The 23,019-nt window shown below is 39.4% G+C and overlaps 3 protein-coding genes across 4 annotated transcripts; 2 read left to right on the top strand and 1 right to left on the bottom strand.

Moving 5' to 3' along the window:
* Positions 1 to 5,271: 5,271 nt before the first annotated feature.
* LOC137962508 (uncharacterized protein At5g41620-like) lies at positions 5,272 to 8,677 on the top strand. 2 transcript variants are annotated; one of them, XM_068809409.1, is made up of 4 exons: positions 5,272 to 5,496; positions 6,087 to 6,543; positions 6,720 to 6,842; positions 7,171 to 8,677. In XM_068809409.1, exons 2-4 carry the CDS (start codon positions 6,088 to 6,090, stop codon positions 8,542 to 8,544), a joined length of 1,953 nt encoding a protein of 650 aa, XP_068665510.1. In that variant the 5' UTR covers positions 5,272 to 5,496; position 6,087; the 3' UTR covers positions 8,545 to 8,677. The 2 variants fall into 2 exon arrangements, with proteins under 2 accessions (XP_068665510.1, XP_068665509.1); XM_068809408.1 differs by having other exon boundaries at positions 5,272 to 6,543.
* A 3,103-nt stretch (positions 8,678 to 11,780) lies between these two features.
* On the top strand, positions 11,781 to 18,435 carry LOC137964042 (DNA replication licensing factor MCM2-like). Its single transcript, XM_068811306.1, has 18 exons — positions 11,781 to 11,859; positions 11,942 to 12,144; positions 12,230 to 12,411; positions 14,121 to 14,305; positions 14,396 to 14,576; positions 14,883 to 15,102; positions 15,182 to 15,389; positions 15,468 to 15,602; positions 15,694 to 15,885; positions 15,969 to 16,141; positions 16,222 to 16,410; positions 16,495 to 16,611; positions 16,866 to 16,950; positions 17,031 to 17,222; positions 17,302 to 17,427; positions 17,651 to 17,833; positions 17,945 to 18,106; positions 18,190 to 18,435. The coding sequence occupies exons 1-18, from the start codon at positions 11,857 to 11,859 to the stop codon at positions 18,340 to 18,342; spliced, it is 2,889 nt and encodes a 962-aa protein (XP_068667407.1). The 5' UTR covers positions 11,781 to 11,856; the 3' UTR covers positions 18,343 to 18,435.
* A 150-nt stretch (positions 18,436 to 18,585) lies between these two features.
* LOC137964044 (histone H2A.1-like) lies at positions 18,586 to 19,360 on the bottom strand. Its single transcript, XM_068811307.1, has 2 exons — positions 19,100 to 19,360; positions 18,586 to 18,979 (listed from the first exon to the last, which is right to left on the bottom strand). The coding sequence occupies exons 1-2, from the start codon at positions 19,301 to 19,303 to the stop codon at positions 18,740 to 18,742; spliced, it is 444 nt and encodes a 147-aa protein (XP_068667408.1). The 5' UTR covers positions 19,304 to 19,360; the 3' UTR covers positions 18,586 to 18,739.
* Between the last annotated feature and the right edge of the window lie 3,659 nt (positions 19,361 to 23,019).

Here is a 23,019-nt window from a genome sequence, read left to right as displayed (position 1 = left end):
ACGCACCTTACATCAAAATGATTGAGACCACCATTTTTTTAACGAAATGCCTCAATGGATGATCTATGTTTGATTCAACATCGACAATGATGTATGTTTGATTCAGCATCGACAATGTTCCTACCTTGATTAGTAAACTCTTTTGACTTTTACTTGAATAGAAGTTGACCCTAGGTTGACCTCTGCAAGTACCAACCCATACTTGTATTGTTGGTCAAAGTTTCATGTTGTTAATATTAATTGACTACGGAACCATTGGTCAAAATATTTGACTTGAATTATTGACAGTTGTCTATGAAGGTATGTGCTTGATTTTAACCATTAGATTGACTTCATAATTTCTACCATTGACCAGAGCATGTGATTTAGATCATTGATCACGAAGCTAAATTTTATAACTAAATTTTGATGTCTACATTTACAAAAACTATTGAAAATAAAAAAAAATCACCATATCATATATTTTAAATCAATATTTTAAAATTAAAAAAATAAATCAAATGGTATACATATTATTTCTCTGACACCCATCCCTTGAGCTTTTCTCTTTTGTTGAATTTATGGAAAAAAAAAAATACTTCATTGATCTCTTATAATCAGAGTACATGAACCTCTATTTATAATAGAGGAAGATAATAGAATCCAATTACAATAAAACTATCTTTGTTCCAATTATACCCAAACTCTAACACTTAAAGATAAGTCATAGAATAATTAAATAACTCAATATAAATAGAAGACAAACATAACCCAAACTAGAACTCTTCTATGAGGACATGACCATATGATAAAGATGTTAGCTCGTGGTTATCTTTGTAAGTCTCACTTGATCTTTCAACTTATGTGATAAAAGATGCCAGCTCGTGGTAATCATGACTATTTCTTATGGGCTTGGACCCTTCTTACAATATTCTTAGATATGTGGGTCTTTCTTGGTTGTGTGGGCATGAGCTCATCTTCAATACTCCTCCTCAAGTTGGGGGTAAGAGAACATCATGAACTTCTAGCTTACTGCAAATGATATATAAGATCTTTTTGTATAAAATAGTAGTCCTCCATATCTTCCAACACTCCCCCTCACGCTGGTGGCTCTTCCATAAGGCCTAGCTGGCATAAAATAAGTGAGAGTAAAATCACTCCAAGCCGTATCACATTGCTCCATACTCTAGTAAGTTGGAGCACACTCCTATCTTCTGTAGGTAGTGGGTCTATACGTAATGCTCAGAAGCGTAATAAAACTCCTCCATCACCATGTTTCTCCTCACGACAATGACTCTCAAGTGGTAGGAGTAATAAATGTAAATTAAGGAGGGGTATAACATAAATGTAGTAATAAGTTCTTCCATCACGGAGATATAACATAGATGTAGTAATAAGCTCGTTCAACACAATGTCCCAACCTGGGCACCAACTCTCACAGGTAAAAATTAACGGGTAACATAGATGTAGTAATAAGCTCCTCTGTCACAATGTCCCAACCGTAGCAACACTCATAAGGTTACAATAAGGTTTGGCCCAAAGATATTGTGAGAGTCAAATAAAGGATGGTATGAGAAAGGATACTTAGGCTACCACTTCTTTAGTAATAATGTCTCATCTAAAGAGACACAATAGTTGCAACTGAAATAGGCTTGGGCCCATATAACACAAACCAAATTAATAAAACTTATACAAGGATCCATGAAATAATTCGATGCAAAATTTTCTTATTAGATGCAAAAGTTTTATCTTTTGTGCTCCCTCTTTCTTGAATATTTTGGTCATATTAAACTTATCCACAACATATGGAATAAAATACCTTTTTTTTGTACTTCTTCTACTTCTCCTCATCAAGTTGGGAGGTAATAGCAGTGATCCTAGCTTGAACCAAATATCATAAATGTAGTAATAAGCCCAAATAACATAGATGTAATGATAAACCCTTAAACCCGGGAGACGTGAGATATTTTTCTAATATAGAAACTCAAAAAAGTGACTCAAATAATCAACTTAAATTAGGATTTTTAATTGCAACAAGATACCAGCATGACCTTTGATTCTTCCAATGCGAATATATCTTTAAATATAAATCAGATTGACATGAAAATTTCTCCTTATGAAATTAGACTTAAATACCTTTCATCCAAGTATAAATTCTCTTCATAAAATATAATTATCTGAAGATAAATAATCTGATAGATTTTGGTCTCTGTAATATGGCCAAACTAAGTATTGTTTCTCCTTTTGCCAGCATAACCATTGACTCTTCCAAGATCAATATCTCCTTATAAAAAAACTCAGATAGAGAATTGGTTGAATAGGTAAGAAAATAGACTTATAGATCTTTCTTTTGATATTTATTTTTCCATATAAAGTCTTATACTTGATAGCATAAAATAACTCGGAAGTTGAAGTTTTCTACTATTGCTCGAACCTCTTTTACAATTTGACCTTCGTTGCTTCAAATATCAATTTCTCTTTGTAGATAACTTTATTTGAAAACATTATTTTTCCTTGGAAAGTAGACTTGAATATCTTTCTGTCAATATATAATTTGCAATATGAAAAACTCATTATAGAGGTAAAAAACATAAAACAACTAATGGGCTCAATCTCTTAGATATGTGGGTCTTCCTGAGTCGTGTAGCCCATCTTATAATACTCTTAGATACATAGGTCTTCCTTAGTTGTATGGGCTTGAACCCATCTTACGACATCTTTGTTGCTTGATAAAAAAATAAAGACGGAAGATAACGAATAAAGGATGGATTCCTTAGTAGAATAGTTGATGGTTGGAGATGCTAGAACACGAAAGAAAAAAGAAGAATAAGAAAGGAAGGGACATGTTTGTTGGGTAATAGAGAAATTGCATATATGTAGTACATGATAGAGAGAAAGGATAAAGCGGATATTATCCTACTATAATACCAATGCTAAAGGGTAACTCTTATCTTCAATGTAATGTTTATCTTCTCTTTGATTTAATCTCTATGTACTCTATAAATTGAGCTTATCAAAGTGATTGATCTCTCTGGGCAATTCTTCTTCCCGTCACTGAAGACCAACAGCCGTAGCTCCCTCTTGTCTGTAGCCGCAACATCTCTCCTCTTTGGAAATTCTTCTTTGTGCCACATACTTCCTCTTTTAGTGGACCACGATTAGACTCTCCTCTCGGAGTTCCATCTTGTGGGGCATGATAGAGATAAAGGATAAAACGAAAATGCATCCTACTATAATACCAATGCTTAAGGATAACTCTTATCCTGATTGTAATGTTTATCTTCTCTTCAATTTACTCTCTCTATGTAATCTATAAATATGACAAGAGGGTGAGACGAAGGAAGCAAATAGCACAAGAAGCAACAGCAAAGGATTGAAATTTGGAGATTGAAGAGACTAGGATGGGGCACTTGAAGGATTGATCTTAAGTTAGAAAAGAGGATGAAGAGATGGTTGACATCTGGTGACGTGGTCCTAAAGTTAGAGTCTTCAAGAAAAGACCCGAAGATGATGTGATGCGATGAATGGGATATATCACGTCGAAGGAAAGATTAAATGGTGGAAACCTACGAGCTTTTTCTTGTCCTCTATGGTGGAGACGGAGTGACTGAAAAAATCTGATGGCTATATCCAGATGGAGCCGGGTTTTCCATTCACATCTGATGTTGTGAAAACTCATCTTAAGGTAACAGTTCAGCGTTTTACTCTCCACCGGCTTATCAATTGCAGATGAGAGGCTGGAATTTCTTCGCATGCTTTGAAGATTTCGCCAGTCCACTTGAAAAGTCTTCGTCCACCGGTAAAATCGACACAAATCTACCACTTTAGGTATTTTCCCTCTCCTCTCGTTGTCACTACCAATATCCGCTCTTCCATCTTCTTTCCGAGAAGACGAACCCCTGATCCACGAACCGTGCTTCGTGATGGCCCTCGCATGCGAGACGACGTCGACCGCAGCAATGCCTGTTCATGATTTTGAATTCTCGATTCCTGACTGACAAAAGCCGGATTCGGTTCCTTCCTCTAGACCAACCTCTCATCGAAATTAATGATGATCATCAGTCATCACCTCCTCCCCTCTCTCTCATTTTCAAACCCCCATCCGGCCCATACGATTTCTCTCGTCGGATCTTCCAAGATCCGTGGCGGTGGGTCAATTTCCTAAAATCCATATTCATGAATCATGAAAGCTTCCCCAGAAAAGGTAAAAGCAGAAGGGAACAAGCACAGAACAGCCGAGGCATGTGGCCCAATATGTCAGATCAACGGTTCGGAGCTGTACTTAATTTGCTACGCCAGGACACAACAGGCCGGGCCCCGTTCACTCCAATAAGCACCACTGGTGTTTCAGTCCAAGAGAGAATGGGGCGGTAGTCATGTGGGGGACGCAGTCAGTCGCAGATGCTTGAACTAAGTTAGAATTATTGTGGACAAATACAGCGACTTTCGATTTGTTTATATCTATTTGGTGGCTGTCACATGTCACATGTCACGTCGTCTGTTCTAAGGAGACAGACACAGCAACCTAACTGCTAATAACACCATCAAGATTTAATACCCCTCTTAACATGTTTTTAGACATAATTATAAGCATTTCTCCGGTGATAATTAAAGGATTCAAGGGAATATTTGTGCCAATTAAAGAGTTAGGCTTGTTTAAATGTCACATCTGTTACAAATGAAAATGTAAGAAAAAGAAAGTGTGGAATTTACCTGGTCACTGTGAGTCAATTCAAATGTCTCTAAAGAAAAGAAACGAGTGAGGATGATAAAGTGAAAGAAACTTGGCTTCTTTATTTGTCCACTTTTACTTTCTCGACCAATCAAACCTTTTCTTTCTCTATCAGTTTCTGCCAATCAGAAGCTCGCAATTTTACGGTCTTCTCATAAATGCGTGTTAATTCTTTATTTGTCCACTTTTACTTTCTCGACCAATCAAACCTTTTCTTTCTCTATCAGTTTCTGCCAATCAGAAGCTCGCAAGTCTTCTCATAAATGCGTGTTAAGTGATGCTGCGTTTGGTGTAAATGAAATTACCAAAGTGGACCTTTTGAGTGGGGTTTGATTGTACAGCTAATTTCTGCTAAGTCTGAAGTAATGAACGCCAGGAAAGATGACTTGCCTTCTTGTCTTTTTCTGAAAAGATGGGATTTATTTTAGTAATTTGAGGAGAAGCAGCAGAAGCTCGCGAGGCCTCGAGATTCCGCGGCGTCTACAGTTGAGATGCGCGACTGTGTACTTCAATAAAATCGAACGCTCGTGCGAAAGTGACCGAGGGAGTGAGGTGTTGCTGTAGAAAACTAGAGAGTAGGACTGCGGAAGCGTAGAGACCTTCCTCGTGCTCTTTCCCTCTGCTCTTTGCGCAGCGAAATCAATTTATTGCGATTTTGAAAACAGAGGGAAGGAAAAGAGAATGTTGTCTCTGCTTTCCTTTTTTTTATCGCCTCCTTCTCGGGCCCTTAGAGAAAGGGTGGAGGAGCGATTTGTGGTTGTAAGTTCCGGTGGGGAAATTTGTTGGTGAGTTTGCTGATTTTGATGGGATTACTGATCAGTTTGTTTGGTTCTTGAGTTAATACTACTGGATTTTGGGGGGTGTAGGCTGAGTTTAAGACTAGTTGGTCAAATTTGGATCTTTGTTGTTGGTGGGAGATTTTGCGGTTTTTATAGTGGCCCAAGTTCTACTTTTATGAGAGATTGTTTTCAGTTTTCGGATTCAGATAATCCCATTACTGGGAAAACGCCCTCGATGCATTTTGGTTGCAGCCACTACAGCTGAGCGTTCTCTTCTCCCTGTCAGAACTTTTTTTTCGGGTCATGGTTGTTAGTTCTCCACTTGGGTGATAAATTATCCTGTCCTTGAATTCCTTTCAGTTTTGGGTTAGTTTTACAGTCTATTGCTCTTCACGTTGCGAAGTCTGCGTAAGAAAATCTCCATTGCTTCTTTCATTTGCAGAGAAACCTTAAGATTTTGTTTCCGTCTGTCGTCTCCCCCGATTCCTTGTTGCTCCATCAGTTTTATGCTTTTACGTCCTTGTTCAAAGTTCGGGTACTTAGTATCTCAGGCCTAAGAATCAATTAACCACCGAATAAAGAAAACTTTACTGCAGAATGCCGAGGGCGAACCGTGGCGCCGAGGGGCTGATCGGAGGACCTTGCAAGATCCGAAAACGCGGATGTTCTTCCTCGTCGTCTTCATCCTCAATTTTGCAGAATTACCGCTTCAAGCGGGCAATTTTGGTAGCAAAGAGAGGGGGTTCCAGCACCCCAGTCCCAACATGGAAGATGAGCTCGAGATCCCCGGCTTCACTTGTGGGTCCCTCAGAATCTCCAAAATGCCCGCCTTCACAAGCTGGTGGTAAAGCAAAGCAAGCTCCTGTTTCAGCGCGCAAGCTGGCCGCCACTCTGTGGGAAATGAACGAAATCCCTTCCCCGCGGATGATGGACAATTTGCCACAAAGCAGGGGAAAGAAGGAAACAAGAGGGAGAGAACGGATTGCAAGGTCAGTTCAGTCAGGTTCTCTTCCTCCTCATTTGTCCGATCCATCTCATAGCCCCGTCTCAGAGGTAGGCTCTGTTTTTTTCTGTTTTATTATCTTCTTCTGGTGTACAGCAATTTTAGTGGATTAATAAGTAAAATCCATTTATAATTGTTGCCCAGTAATATTACAGACGTTCGTTTATAATGGATACGCCTATGTTAGAGATGTTAACAAGCCATTTCTGTCCTGCTTATTTTGTAGGCAATGGATCGATCAGGGACTAGCAGTTTAAAAAAAAGAGTTTCCGCAACTGCACACAGAATTAGATCCAGCGAGCGTCAATGCAAGGGCCTGGACTCATCGAGCAACGCAAGTTTAATGGAGGTGGTTGTCTTTCTCTGCTTTAATGTCTTTCAGTGATAAATAGTACTTTATTGCACAATATATCTTTAATTTGGAAATATCAAAATCACCAATGTTCCATTTTGTAAGAATTTGATAAGCTGAATGTTTTATCTTGAAAGTTTTTCCTGTTTCCGTGATGCTTCTAAGAAGCAGTCCTCTGAATCCTTATCTCGGATTAAATTTATTTTGAATAGAAAATTGGTATGGAGCTCGTTTGATGCTTAGCTGGAAGAGAATAAGATAGTCTTCTTCGAGGCATTAGGCATGTCATTACTGTACTATATCCTTATAATTGCTTAATATGCAGATTGAAACACGATCAAGAGGTCGTACTCCATCTGGATCCGCTGTGGGTTCAAGGAGTCGTCTGAAGGATGTTAGTAATGGTTTAACAACATCTAAGGAACTCCTGAAGATATTGAATCACATTTGGGGTCTAGAGGAGCAGCATTCATCAAGCATCTCCCTTGTTCAAGCCCTTCGTGTGGAGCTGGAAAGAACTCGCATGCAAGTTGATCAGCTGATCCAAGAACAAAAGACTGACCGTGATGAGATCAATTACCTGATGAAAAAAATTTCAGAAGAAAAGGTTGCATGGAAAAGCAAAGACAAGGAAAGGGTACGAGCTGCCATTGAATCCATGGCAGGAGATTTAGAAGTGGAGAGGAAGTTGAGGAAAAGAACGGAGAGCCTTAATGCAAAGCTTAGCAGAGAGCTAGCAGAGACAAAAGCCTCCCTCTCAAAGGCTGTGAAAGAACTTGAGGGTGAGAAGAGAGCAAGAGAGATTATGGAACAAGTCTGTGATGAATTAACAAGAGGGATTGGAGAGGACAAAGCAGAAGCAGAGGAACTCAAGAGAGATTTGGTGAATGTTTTAGCGGAGGTGGAGAAAGAGCGTGAAATGCTTCAACTTGCTGATGTTTGGAGAGAGGAACGAGTTCAGATGAAGCTGTCTGAAGCAAAATATCAATTTGAGGAGAAAAATGCAGCTGTGAACAAGCTGAGATCTGAGCTTGAAGCATTTTTGGATAGCAAGAAGACCAATGGCACTGGTAATGGATGTAGGCGTAGCAGAGACCAAACTGATGGTGATTCTGGAAAAGATGAAGGAGAAGTGGACAACAGCAAAGGCTTCAATGAAGGAGAAGAAGAAGAAGATGGAGAAGCAGATGATGACTCAGGGGAAAGTGATCTTCACTCTATTGAGTTGAATGTGGACAACAACCGCAAGGGCTATAGGTGGAGTTATGCTCAGGGTGGAGAGAATAAGACTTCAGTCGATGAAGAGAACAAAGAGAGAATGTCTCCATCAGAAAAAGTTTCAAGGTCTCTTGAGAGAAGCTTGTCAGAAGGGATTGAATGGGATTTTACTTCTGGGAATTACAGAAATCAGGGAGATCGAATTGATCAAGGAAGATTGTCGGAGAGCAGTCCTCTTTCAGAGAAGCAATCCGAAAAGGATGATTATAACAGCAAGTCCATAAAGGGCCTTCGAGACCACATCTTATCCAATTCTAGGATTGGATCTGCCCAAGGTTTTGCCAGCCCTACACGGCAGTGGAGCCAGCACCGTCCCTTGCAAGATCCCATCGACATGGTTAGTGAAAAACTGAAGGTTGCCGAGATGGTAAAAGGTACGAGGGAGAACAATTTCAAGTCCAGATTAGTAGAGAAGGGCTAACTGTCTGAAGATGCAGTGCATGGTTAGTTCTTCCCTGTACAGTTTGTATTATTGCTTACTGAGAAATAAATACAGTTTCTGATCTAAACATGGGTTTGAATTCCAAATTTTGTAAACTCATGAACAGCGCTTATCGATGTAATATAGAAAATCAAACTGTTCTTGCTCCCGGATGTCAATTCTCAAACATTCTTTCCGATCACAACAATACTTAAAAGAGTTCAGATTTGATAAAGCACAAATACCTCAGTGGATCATGGCCTTCCATGAGTTCTCCTCATTAATTTCCACCAACTAAACAAACAAATAGCTCAAGAATTAACTCATTACCAAATAATTTATATTCATTACATATTATAATCCTCTTAGTTATAAGAACTTATTTGGAGTTGGGGTTGCTCAATTAGATTGTGGGTCCCACTTATAAAAAAATTAAATATTTTTTATTTTGAAGAAATTTTGGTTTCAAATGAAAATAGATGTTAATATGCATAATTAGGTTGTAAGGGTATATAAATATCTTTTTATCATTTTACCTGCATAGGGAGGCATTTTCCAGGGGTGTATTGCACGTAGGGGTGGCATCGAGCCGAGCCGAGCCCGAACCTGCTTATGTTCAAGCCGAGCGTGATTTAAATATTTCGAGTCCAGCTTCGAGCTAAGCCTCGCCTCGAGCCTAAAATTGTTATCGAGCTCGAGCCCAACGAGTTCGAGCCGAGCTCAAGCCTAAACATACATTTAAAACTTTTTAAAAAATATATATCGAATAAAATGTATATAAAATTATGCATACATTTTACATAAAATTGGGCATGACCTTTACATAAAAATAGGCATAACCTATATATATAATACGTGTATAAGATTGGGCATAACCTCTACTTAAAATTGAGCATAATCTGTATATATAATACTTATAAAAAATTCGACATGACCTCTACTTAAAATTGGGCATAATCAATATACATAATACCTGCATAAACACTCTATAAAATTGTCTATACATTCCATAAACACTCCATAAAATAGTCTAAACACTCCATACACAGCATAACATTATCAATAAACTCCATACAATAATCAAACACAACAAAATTAAATGAAATATCACTATCAATTTACAATCACCTAAATAAAAACTATAAATCCTTTAAATAAAATCCTATTACTATTAGAGACTTACAAGAAAATTACAATAAATATTTTAAATTTTTCTTAGGAAAGTTAAATGGACCTCTTATTACCTTTTCTAAGGAAATAAGCAATAATTAATAATTAATCTAATATATTATTATACTTATCGATAAATTTTTAATCACATAAAATGTCAAACACAAAATTGTTATGAAAACCTCATGCTCAAAGTATTATATCATCAACTGTCAAATACTTATTTAAAAATTTTCTATATGGTTTTCTAACCCATCTTGGCAAGAAAATCTTACTTGGAAAATTATATAATTTTTTAAAAATAATTTATAATTAAAAAAATATTTTGAAAAAACATGAGGCACTAATGGTCCCTATATTTCTACTAAAAATGTCTTTTCAACATTTATTTAAAAAACCACTAATAATCTCTAAAAACGTATTTCTACTAAAATATCTTTTCAATTTATTTAAGAGCCATGAGGAAGGGACAAATAATTTTTTTTTCCCTTGTTTATGATCTCGCACGTAGGGGTGGCTTTAAATAAATTATATATAAAATTATGCATACATTTTAAAATAATATAATGATAGGGGAGGTTCAGGATTGAATTTCAATAATGGATTAAAATGCACCAATATTAATATTTTTTACTTCATTGTTGTCTAGCTTGTTTTGTAATTTTTTATTCTGGCCATAATTTATTATGACCTCCTTAGTGCCCCTAGATGAAAATTTATATTCTAAGAAAATCTAAAAATATTTTTCCTATGATACATATTCCCAAAAAAAACCTTAAATAAAATCTTATTACTATTAGTAACTTATTAAAAAATTACAATTTTAAAAATTTATTCGGAAAGTTAAATGTACCTTTTATTGTCTCTTCTAGGGAAATAAATAAAAATTAATAATCAATCTAATATATTATTATACTTATCGATAAATTTTTAATTAAATAAAATATAAAACATAAAATTGCAATGAAAATTGCTTCATGCTAAAATTATTACAGCATCAACTGTTAAATACTTATTCAAAAAAATTTTATACAGTTTTCTATCCTATCTTGGTATGAAAATCTTACTTAGAAAATTATATGATTTTTAATAAAAAATTTCAATTAGAAAAATATTTTAAAAAACATGAAACACTAATAGTTTATAGAAACTTATTTCTATAAAATTTATTTTTAATTTTTTCCAAAGGAATTTTTTTTTTGTTTACTTTATGATCTCGCTCGTGCGAGATCAACTTCGCGCGGGGGAGGGGAGAGATTATTTCTCCCCTAATTTCTCCCCTGAACTTAGGTTCAGGTTTTCCGCCGAGACGATGCGGAGGTAAGGGGGTTACGGTGCCGGGGAGGACCTATCGTCGGGGATGACGGTTGCGACGAAGGCGACGACAGCGAGGAGAGGAAGAAATCGAACGGACGACCACAGAGGCGGCCGACGAGCAATTGCAACGGCGGTAGAGACGGGCGGCGAACAGCTACGACGACGGTAGAGGCGAGGACAACAGCCGATGGGAGGGGCTCGGCGGTGACGAGGGGAGGAAAAAATTTTCCCCCCCTCGCTCTCGATCCCGCTCCCCTGCTTCCCCGCTCCCAATCCGACTCACTTCGAGTCGGCTCGCGAGCCGACGAACTGAACCTGGCTTTGGTCGAGCTCGACTTGTTAAGGTAAACGAGCCGATTTCGGTGCTCGAGCTCGATAGATAATGAATCGAACCGAGCCGAACTCGAGCCGGTTCGGTTCGAAGCCACCCCTAATTGCACGTAATCTAGGAAGGGTCTCCAATTCTCCTTGGCCTTAGTCTCGGAAAAAGCTTGTTGGGCTTTTTTATTGGGCTATATTGTGGACGTAAGTAATTAATAATTGAATGTGAAACCCAGTCCAGTCCATAGAGAAGATACTAACTCGTCATGAGTCGTTTACCAAAAAGAGAAAAAATAAACAAAAATCGTTATGACTCGAGATGGGACGACGCAACCGGCGCCAAGTAAGCCCTTCGCGCCAAAATTTTCCCGCCAAAACTGACCTCCTCCTTGACCCTTAGATTATCAGACCGGTGAAGGATCCAGACACAAAAAGAGTCACTTCGCGACCGTCGCAGCTTTCAGAGTACCCGAAGAAGAGAAGTTCTTTCTGATTCCTTCCCTAATGGTTAATAGTTTCTCGATTTTTTTTTTAATATGAGTATCCTGAGTTTACATTTCGACGCTTATGATTCCTTTTCCTCTTTCAGGATGATTCTGAGAACCCTTCTTCAACTCCTGGATCTCCGACGTCGGCGGGCTTCAGCACAGACCGGCTTCCCCCTAGCAGGACCGATGGTTCCTCCTCTTCCGACGATGAGGCAGCTGTTGATCCCGAGATTATCCGAGACGAGCCCGAAGAGCCGGAGGAAGAAGAAGAAGGAGAAGATCTCTACAATGACAATTACTTGGAGTTCGTCTTCTGTTCCCCGAACTGTTTTCTTCTTGTAGTTCGAGTTTTCATTTAGTTAAAGCTAGTATGTTACTTCTGAATGTAGTGATTATCGGGCACTGGACGTGCAAGATCAGTATGAGTCAGTGGGGATTGATGATTCGATAGAGGATGAGAGAGATTTAGATCAGATCATGGAAGACCGAAGAGCAGCTGAAGTTGAACTCGATACGAGGGACGGACCTGCCGGGACAACTAGGAAGCTTCCTCATCTTCTTCACGAACAAGGTGTAGTTGAAATAGCAAGAAGGAACACCTTTTTGTTTAGTTTTCTTTCTATTTTTCTTTTCTGTTAAGTAATTATGTGCCATTCATTACGAGCATGTCATTTTTTCCTTTCCTCATGGACTCAAAGATCATTTTTTTCTTGTATTTACTCCAGAACACTGTTTTGCTTCTCAGTTTTGGATAGTTCAAATTTATGTGCCAGAGGTGGTCCCTAGGAAGTTACAGTCCATTTGTTTTCTGTCAAAAATTGTTAATTTAGGTGTATTTCTTGAGTTCAAATTTGTGGTCACCGTCTGTTCACAGAAAATTCCTCAGACAAGTTATATTGAAATGAAATCTCTCCTGGGCTTTAAATGACATATAATTTTTGCATTAGTACAATCACTGGTCTACTGGAGCTGCATTAATTGTGATCCAACAAAAAGAATTCAAAGGATAGGAGCACTGTTTTTAGCCCAAAAGCCTGTTGATCATCTGGAAGCATGATTTTGATTAACAAACATGCCGTTCCTGATATTATCCCTAATCAGCTGCTTTGTGATATTTCCCTGTCTAACTGTATTAGCATAGGAACTGAAATGAACGTCCTACTCTCTTAGATTATGTGACGTTTAGCAGCAATGCATAATGATCCCTTTATCTGTCTCATCTGAAAACAAGCCATTGGAAATATTAGTAAGAGTCGGAGACTTGTTCAGCACTGAATATCAAGCCTTACTCTATAACTGCTACCTTGACTTGATATGATTCCGGAGGAAACCAAAGTCAGAATTCTACTATGGGTCAACAGGCTGCTTTTGTTACTAACTCATCTCCATCTTTTTGCTTTAAAGCCTGAAATTCGTCACCATGTGAATTGTGGAAGCCTGAATATTCCTGGAATCTAAAAATTAAAGAGAAACCTTCAAAGCTCGCCATCCCGGGTTGGTAGTCAACCTAATCATTGGCCAAGTCTCGGCCTGGCATAACACCCGTAAGGAGTTCCGGTTTGTTAACTCCTCCCTGCGCCTCAATTGGTTAACCATCGCTCATATGACATGCAACCACTGCCCTCCAACCACCCCCTTCCCCTGCTGGATTCTTAAAATTAAATTTTGATGGCAGTGTTAGGGGGTCCCCAGGCATTGCTGGTTTTGGGGTGTGTTCAGAGATGCTGATGGCTGAACCTTGCTTACATATTCGGGACCTATGGGGACTGGTGATTCGACTGAAGCTGAACTCTCCGCGCTTCACCACTGTCTCCTCCTTTTCTGGCATCATCTTAGTGGACCACTCATCATTGAGGGTGATTCTCTAGTCGTCATCAACTGGTGCTCCACTACCTCTTCTACTCCATGGTGTCACTAGATCGTCCTCCATAAGATCTTAGACCTCTCCTCCCATATTCAGTGTTATTGGACCCATACCCCGAGTTCAGCAAACTCGTTTGCTGATTCTCTTGCTAAAAATGAAGCCCTTCTCCAATCCCTGATTGTAGGTGGGGAGCTCTCTTAATTCTGTTTGTTTCTTTTCTGTTTTCTGCTAATAAAACTACCCCTTATTAAAAAAAAAAAAAGAGTTGTCATTGATCAATATATAGTTCTTTAATATGAAAACCACTCATTTTAGCTTTATGAGCTTGTTTTATAATAATTGACTCCTCGGAATCAGGGGTTATGTACCTGTAGATGTTCAGGCAATGAATCTTATTTAGCAGTCGGTGGTTGCAGATACTGATGATGATACAAACTATAGGCCTTCAAAAAGGTCTCGTGCAGACTTCAGGCCACCCCGAGGAGCAAGAAGCTATGATGATACTGATGGGGGTAGCCAAAGTTCACCGGGTAGATCACAACGAGGACATTCAAGAGATGATGTGCCCATTACTGACCAAACCGATGATGGGCCCTATGAGGTTCTGCCTTAGGAACTTTAATATAAAATTCTTGGTTCAACTCTGCTTTGTTTCTTGTTTCTCTTAACCAGATTAGAGCACATCTAACAGGAGGATGAGGATGAAGAGGGTGAATTCGAGATGTATCATGTCCAAGGAACACTGAGGGAGTGGGTCACCAGAGATGAAGTTCGACGATTCATCGCCAAGAAATTTAAAGAGTTTTTGCTTACCTTCATGAACCAAAAAGGAGATTATGAGTACATTTGCCTCATCAATGAAATGGTTTTAGGTAAGTTAATGTCCACTCATTGTTACTTTACACCTCTAGCAATGCTTCATTCTAACTGATTTTTTTTGGATTTACAAATGTAAAGTCTAATGATGATTTTTACTACTTTACTTATCTACTACACTATCCATCAGCTGGGTGGACAAAGATGTACTGATGGTCCAACTAGATATGTCTTTTCACCATGCACTTAACTGCCTCTTTCTTCTGGCTTGGCAGTTCATATAAAGATTAAAATTTTGTCACTGTATTCTTTATACCTGAGCAGTGATTTCTCAAGGTTTTCGTTAATGTTCATCGTTGCAGCTAACAAATGCAGCTTGGACATAGATTTCAAGCAATTCATCCATGTTCATCCTAACATAGCTATCTGGCTGGCTGATGCACCACAGTCAGTGCTTGAAGTTATGGAAGAGGTGGCAAAAAATGTTGTGTTTCAGTTGCATGAGAACTATAAGAAGATTCATCAGAAGATCTATGTCAGGATAACCAGTTTACCGGTTTATGACCTTATACGAGATATAAAGTAAGGTGTTTCATGCATAATTCTGTCATCCATAATATCAAATAGATATATGCATACTAAACTGAGCTTCCCTATCCAGGCAAATCCATCTAAACACGCTGATCCGAATTGGAGGTGTAGTAACAAGAAGATCCAGTGTCTTCCCCCAGTTGCAGCAGGTGAAATATGATTGTAACAAATGTGGGTCGACACTCGGCCCTTTCTTCCAAAATTCTTATTCTGAAGTCAAAGTTGGCTCTTGTCCTGAATGCCAATCCAAAGGCCCATTCACAGTCAACATTGAACAGGTAGGGTAGCTAGACTAGCTCGCATAGAAAGGTCAAGCTATTTCCTCTTGATGCTTAACTCCACTCCTTCATTTGCAGACAATATATCGAAACTACCAGAGGCTTACCCTTCAAGAGAGCCCTGGCACTGTACCTGCTGGTAGGCTTCCAAGATACAAGGAAGTTATACTCCTGAATGACTTGATTGATTGTGCTCGTCCTGGAGAAGAAATTGTAAATACTACCTTCTAGTTCTAGCTTGCTGTTTCATTAAAATAGAATATAATAATTATACTTTTAACTGTTTTCCCCCAATATATGTCAGGAGGTCACGGGAGTATACACAAACAACTTTGATTTATCATTAAATACGAAAAATGGGTTCCCTGTCTTTGCAACTGTGGTTGAAGCAAACCATGTAACCAAGAAACAGGACCTTTTTTCTGCTTACAAACTTACCAAGGAAGACAAAGATGAAATTGAGAAGTTGGCTAAAGATCCAAGGATTGGTGAAAGGGTTTGTTATGAGCTCCATTATTGCTTTGACTTCTTTATATGTATTTCACTTTTGAAACTTAGGATTGCATCTTAAACTTGTAGATTATCAAGTCCATAGCACCATCAATCTATGGTCACGAAGACATGAAAACTGCAATAGCCCTAGCAATGTTTGGAGGCCAAGAGAAAAATGTGAAAGGAAAACATAGATTGAGAGGTGACATAAATGTCCTTCTTCTTGGAGATCCAGGAACAGCAAAATCACAGTTTCTTAAGTAAGGATAAGACTTTATGTATCTAATATCCTGCTGGTAATTTGCTTTATTAGTTACCTTATCCGGTTATTTTGTTCAAGGTATGTTGAGAAGACAGGGCAGAGGGCTGTTTATACAACTGGAAAAGGAGCTTCTGCTGTTGGGCTAACAGCAGCTGTTCACAAGGATCCCGTTACAAGAGAATGGACACTTGAAGGAGGTGCCCTAGTCCTAGCTGATAGAGGCATTTGCCTGATTGATGAGTTTGACAAGATGAATGATCAGGATAGGTAAGATATTTGTTTTCACTGTTAAGCAGATTCGTTGTGTTCGGTCTCACCAAAAGCATAACAAATTACCATCTGGTGTTTCAGAGTAAGTATCCATGAAGCAATGGAGCAACAAAGCATAAGCATATCAAAAGCTGGAATTGTGACCTCTCTTCAAGCTCGCTGCTCTGTCATTGCAGCAGCTAACCCAATTGGAGGAAGGTAAGACACTTTGACTTGTGCCGTCTGTTGTGAACTGCATTCAATAGTCCACACCTGTAGCCCATGTCTCCTTCTAATGAGGTTGGCAGCTAGTATGGCATTTACCTAGATCCTTTCAAGTGAACTAATGTCGGTTAAGCAGTCACGTTATATGTGAACCAGTGGTGTCTTATGTCAGAATTGGTGCCTACTTTTTGTAGTAGTGCCACAAGTAGTTTGTTTGGTTCTTAGCCTTTCAGATTTTTTATCTGCAGATATGATTCATCGAAGACCTTCTCACAGAATGTGGAACTGACTGATCCCATTGTCTCCCGTTTCGATGTCCTCTGTGTTGTAAAGGTCAACATTTCCCTCTTGTAACCTTCTAAGTGTTTATAAGTTTCTGAATTTATGTTGAGTATAAATTGAATTTTGTGCAGGATGTAGTGGATCCTGTTGCAGATGAAATGTTAGCAAAATTTGTAGTGGATAGTCACTTCAGGTCTCAGCCAAAAGGAGCTAATCTGGATGATAATTCCGTGGGCACTCCTAGTGAAGATATTCCAGCAAATACAGATCAAAACAAGAGAAAAGATCAGTTTCCAGCATCTACCAAGCATGATGACCCTGAGGTAATTGAGCTCACCTGTCTATATGTTTTGAAGATACTTAAAGCACCACTCTAAGAGAGAATTCTTTTCTGCAACTCAGATCCTGTCTCAAGATATGCTGAAAAAGTACATAACTTATGCCAAGTTGCATGTTTTCCCAAATTTGCATGACGCCGATTTGGATAAACTGACCAATGTTTATGCTGAGCTGCGAAGAGAATCATCTGTAAGGTTTCTTTGTACCATATCTTTGTAAGCATTTATGCCTTGTTTTCAATATTTGGCAAGATTGACATAAAGATAAGCTGTTATCCAAGAATAAATCTACAAGATTGACAAGCAAACTGTCGATAGTGCCCCTTAACATCGTGTTCACAGCATATTCAATGCTTTCGTAACTTAGTATTGTCCTGTTTGTGAAAATACTGATATGTTCATGGACTGAGCAGCATGGTCAAGGAGTTCCTATCGCAGTGAGGCATATAGAGTCAATGATAAGGATGTCCGAAGCTCATGCAAGAATGCATCTGAGGAATTATGTGTCTCAGGAAGACGTGGACATGGCAATACGAGTACTGCTTGAGTCTTTCATCTCAACACAGAAATTTGGCGTCCAAAAAGCTCTTGAAAAGGTTGGAGGAACATCTTAACTGTTTTTGAGTTGTTTTCTGAATACCACCTATTTCTTGTCTCTCACTGAGAGGATATTCTTTTAAGAAGCTTAAACTTAATTCTCATGCCAGAACTTCAAAAAGTACATGACATTCAAGAAGGACTACAACGAGTTTGTGCTACATCTTCTCCGGGGTCTTGTTAGGGATGCTTTGCATTTCGGAGAAATAGTTGCTGGCCCTAACCATGGACCTGACCACGTCAGGGTGAGGGTGCAAGATCTGAAGAGCAAGGTAACGAACAAACCTTTTCTGTTCTTGCTTCAACAAAACCTTACTCATGACATTCATCTGATCTTTTGTCATACTTGTTGTAGGCTCAGGAGTACGAAATAAATGATCTAAGCCATTTTTTCGCCAGTTCACTGTTCTCAGAAGCTCACTTTGATCTGGATGAAGAACATGAATGGATTACATATCCCCTCGGAGAAGGAAGCCTTTCTATAACAAATTTGTACAAGCAAAATTGACAGAGCCTTTGGCCTTGGTTTGGTTTCCTTGGAAATGCTTTACCTCAATACACTTCTAATAGCTAGACACTTGAGCAAAGATCTTTAATTCTTGATCTAAGGATTCTATGACCTAGGTAGAACTTTGTTAATCGGAACAAGAAATCCGCGTGCATTCGTAGTCGCGAACGGTAATCAAAATGATACAGGATTGGCATGGATGGACAGCGCCTCAATAGTTAACAAAAAAGGTAGAGAAACAAATTAAAGCCAAAACGATTTCATTAATCAATAGTACAACTCAAAACCCTACTCAGCTCCGTGAAGAAGCTATTTCTGGCATCATTACTTATTTACAAAAAGCAAATGACAAAGAGCAAAGCTTACAAAAAACCTAACGCAGAAGTACACATTTTACTTATTTTCCTTTAGCTTTGGGAGATTTTGATCCCTTGGGCTCCTCGGTACCATCACTCCCCTTCGTCTTCTTGGGCAAAAGGACCGAATGAATGTTAGGAAGAACACCTCCATGCGCGATTGTAACCCCAGAGAGCAATTTCCCAAGCTCATCATCATTCCTCACGGCCAAAAGAACATGTCTGGGAATAATGCGAGTCTTCTTGTTGTCTCTTGCAGCATTTCCAGCAAGTTCCAAGACCTGGAGAAAAAATCGTAAGACCAATTAAAAAACGTATACAAAAACAGCTTCAGTCGCCATAAAACTAGAAATGACAATTCAAGCGCACCACGAGGACAAATCTTGAAAAATTCAACATACCTCCGCGGCCAAGTACTCAAGAACGGCAGCGAGATAGATCGGAGCACCAATACCGAGCCTCTGAGCGTACCTCCCTCTCTTCAGGAATCTCGCTATTCTCCCGACCGGAAATTGAAGCCCGGCCTTCTGAGACTTGGAAACGGACTTCCTCCTAGCCGCTCCCTTCCTTCCTCCCGCAGCCTTGGGTGTCTTCCCCGCATCCATTTCCTCGCTTCTCTATAGGCGGAAGTAGTGTATCAACTTTCAAAAGCAGATGCTAAATCCCTTGACGTGTTGAAATGAGTGGGGATCGACACTTTATATAGGAAACGGTGGATCCGCGCGACGTCTCTGCAAGAAGACACATGACACGCTGGCAATCCGTGCCGTCGTTTACAGACCAATGAAAAAGTAGGGTCTCTGAGGCACCCTTTACGTGCGATAGTAAGGCGGGAGGTTCGAAATTTCTCCTCCATCGGTCGTTCACGACACAAAAATCGTGGCGGCCTCTGAGCTCACTCGGTCTATGAAGCGATTCGCGAGATAAATTAAAAAATATTTTCACACGCTGCAATATTCAAAAAAAAGTAATATTTAATGTAATTAAATTTTTAGTACGCTAATGTTTGTATATTATACTGTCATTTGTGATTATTGACAAATTGATATGGATATAATTTAATTATTATTTTTTAATTAAAAAAACTCCTTGTTTTTTATCATTTCCTATTTTCCATAAGAAGACAAGGGGCAAGAAGAAGAGTTTTCATGTTAGGATAGACGTTATTTTTTATTTTTAATTTTACATTTTTTATTTTAAAACTACTAAGGAAAATTTTGCTTGTGAGGAAAATATTTTTGAAACTTAGTATTAGCGAGCCCTTCCTCCCTGTCCGTTGAGCGCTTCCTCGCCACGCCACCATGACGTTTCCAACTCAACAAATGTGGACAACCATTCCAGCTGATTCAGATCTTCGCAGTGAACCGAAAGGTTGGCAACGAGGTCGTACTTAGGTTGCTACCATGCCCACCAGAGAAAGCATACTTGGAAAAATTGATGCCATTGTCTGGGGCAATCGTGGATAAAGTGTTGGAACCATGGTTTTCTCCTAAAGCTTCCCCGTCTAGTTGGCTTGGACAGGGCTATCTTTTTTTCCGTTGGAGAGTCTCCTTTGCCAGCCTTTCCATACTGAGACACGAATCCTTAATCTTGGTCCAGCCTATTATCTCTTCCATCCGGAGCGCTACTGCATTGTTGTTTGATTGCAGTCCAAATTTTTCGTCAATAATCCACTCACTCCAGTTAATCTCGTATTGATATGTTTGTTGGAAGTCTTCCACATCGCCGATCCAACCCTGTGATTCTGCTATTGGCATATTTGAATATCACGTCGTGAGATTCGGGCTCCAGAATTCACAACTCTTCCATTGTGTCCAGTGATTCTTTGTTGGAGTCTTTGAAAGATCGGTATTTATGATATGATGTTTGTCCGTCGAGATTCTTGAATATTCATAGTGTTGAAGATCCTGTGCCTTAATCACAACGTTGAAGATCTTGTGCCTTAATCTCAGCTGATTGAGATTACCTGCCTTATTTACAGGCTTCCTTACAGAGACCCTTGACCATCAATTACATGAGCTAATTAAGCTCAATTCTTCCATTTATTGTAAAATCCCTCCAATTAGGTTGTAATAATTTGTATCAATTATAAATATGAATGAAACATACTCACCCTGTTAGTGTGGTGAAAGTTTATTAAAAATTCTCATGGTATCAGAGCTATACATAGATTATCATCCTGTGATCCTAAATGGCCTCTAATCTCTCTTTCGATCTTCTTCCCTTCAACACCATGATCCACATGGTCACCATCAAACTTTCATCTACCAATTATCTTCCATGGAAGAGTCAGTTTCTTTCTCTTCTCGACAGCCAAGGTTTACTGGGTCATGTGGATGGTACCCTTGTGCCACCACCTCCTTTTGACCCTCCCACTTCTCAGACACCAAGCCCCAAACACTTGGTGTGGAAAGCAACCGACCAACTTCTCCTCAATCTTCTTCTCTCCTCTCTGTTCGAAGAAGCCATGGCTGAAGCCGTCGGCCTCTCCACATCCCATGAGGTATGGCTTGCCCTAGAGAACACCTTCAGCCATCGGTCTAAAGCCCGTGGAATTCGTCTCAATGACGATCTTCGATTGATGAAAAGGGGAACTTGCCTAGTGACGATATACGCTCGTGCGTTTAAGGCACTGTGTGATCAACTTCATGCCATCGGTCGTCCCGTTGATGACACCGACAAAGCTCACTCGTTCCTCTGAGATCTCGGCCCGGAGTTCTCCGATTTCTCCTCTGCCCAAATGGCCCAAAATCCCCTCCCCTGTTTTTTCGATATTGCGTCATGCGCAAAGAGCTTCAAAGTTTTCCAAAAATCACTCGACTCTTCAGCGACCTCCATCGTTGCCTTTACCGCAAATCGAGCCCCCTCTCAGCGTTTCGATGGATCTTCTCGCCAAAAATGTGGTCGCGGCAATAGCCACGGCGGCCATTCCTGACACGGCCAGAGCACCTTCTCCAACCACATCCACGACCACGGCCAGAGTGGCGATTCCGGCCACGGCCAAGGCCGTTCAACCTCCAACCACGGTTGCCATCCACCGCGCTGCCAGATCTGTCGCCTGGAAGGTCACTATGCCGATCGATGTCGGCAGCGCTACACCTGGAATGACTCTTTGGCGCACCTCGCCGGAGCCTTCAATTCAACTTGTTCTATCTCTGAAAATGAACCTTCAGACTGGTTCATAGATGACTCCGACCCACTCCTTGTTGGATCAATTTGTCACCTACACGGGTAATGATTGTGTAATTGTAGGGAATGGTGCGTCCCTACCTATTACTCATACTGGTCACCTTTCCCCTTCACCAAATCTTAAATTGTTAGATGTTTTGGTTGTTCCCCATCTCACTAAAAATCTCTTGTCCATTAGTAAATTAACGAATGATTTCTTCACTGTTCAGAATTGCCAAACGGGAAAGGTGGTGGCAACCGGTAAACGTGATGGAGGCCTGTATGTGCTAGAGCGTGGAAATTCTATTTTTATTTCCATTCTGAAAAATAAATCTCTTCATGCTTCATATGATTTGTGGCATGCTCGTTTAGGATATGTGTATCACTCTGTTCTTTCTTTATTAAATAAAAATGACCAGTTTTATCTAACCTCCTTATTGCCTTCTCCGAAATTATGTGCAACATGTCAACTTTCTAAAAGTCATCATTTACCTTATTCTCAAAATGAAAAAAGATCGTCTCATGTGGTAGATCTAATTCATTGCGATATATGTAGTCCATCACCAGTAACATCACATTGGGTTTTATTTACTATATTTTGTTTATTGATGATTATTCTCGCTTTACTTGGCTTTATCCATTGAAATTGAAATTTGACTTCTACGATACCTTTCTTCAATTTCAAAAATTTATGAAAAACCAACATTCTGCTCGTATCAAAATTTTCCAAAGTGATGGTGGTATAGAATTTACTAGCACTCATTTTAAACACCATCTTCGTACTTCTGGAATTCATCATCAACTATCTTGTCCATACACCCCTGCCCAAAATGGTTGCACAAAACGAAATCACCATCATGTGACCGAAACTGGTTTGGCCCTGCTTTTCCATTCCCACATCTCTCCTTGCTTCTAGGTTGATGCCTTTAGCACTATCGCCTACATCATCAACCGCTTGTCCACACCACTTCTCGGAGGTAAGTCCCCATTGGAAATGCTTTATGGTCTTTCTCCAAATTATGAAAATTTTCATCCCTTTGGTTGTCGTGTTTATCAATGTTTACGTAATTATATGCCTAATAAATTTTCTCTGCGTAATCTTCCTTGTCTCTTTATGGGATATAGTACTTCGTACAAAGGGTTTCGTTGTCTT

Source organism: Aristolochia californica, unplaced genomic scaffold (genome assembly GCF_029961685.1).
Source record: "Aristolochia californica isolate CCGP_79_NKW_82.1479 unplaced genomic scaffold, dmAriCali1.0.hap1 SCAF_4, whole genome shotgun sequence".
NCBI classification, from domain to species: domain Eukaryota; kingdom Viridiplantae; phylum Streptophyta; class Magnoliopsida; order Piperales; family Aristolochiaceae; genus Aristolochia; species Aristolochia californica.
This window is presented reverse-complemented; position numbering and strand designations above follow the sequence as displayed.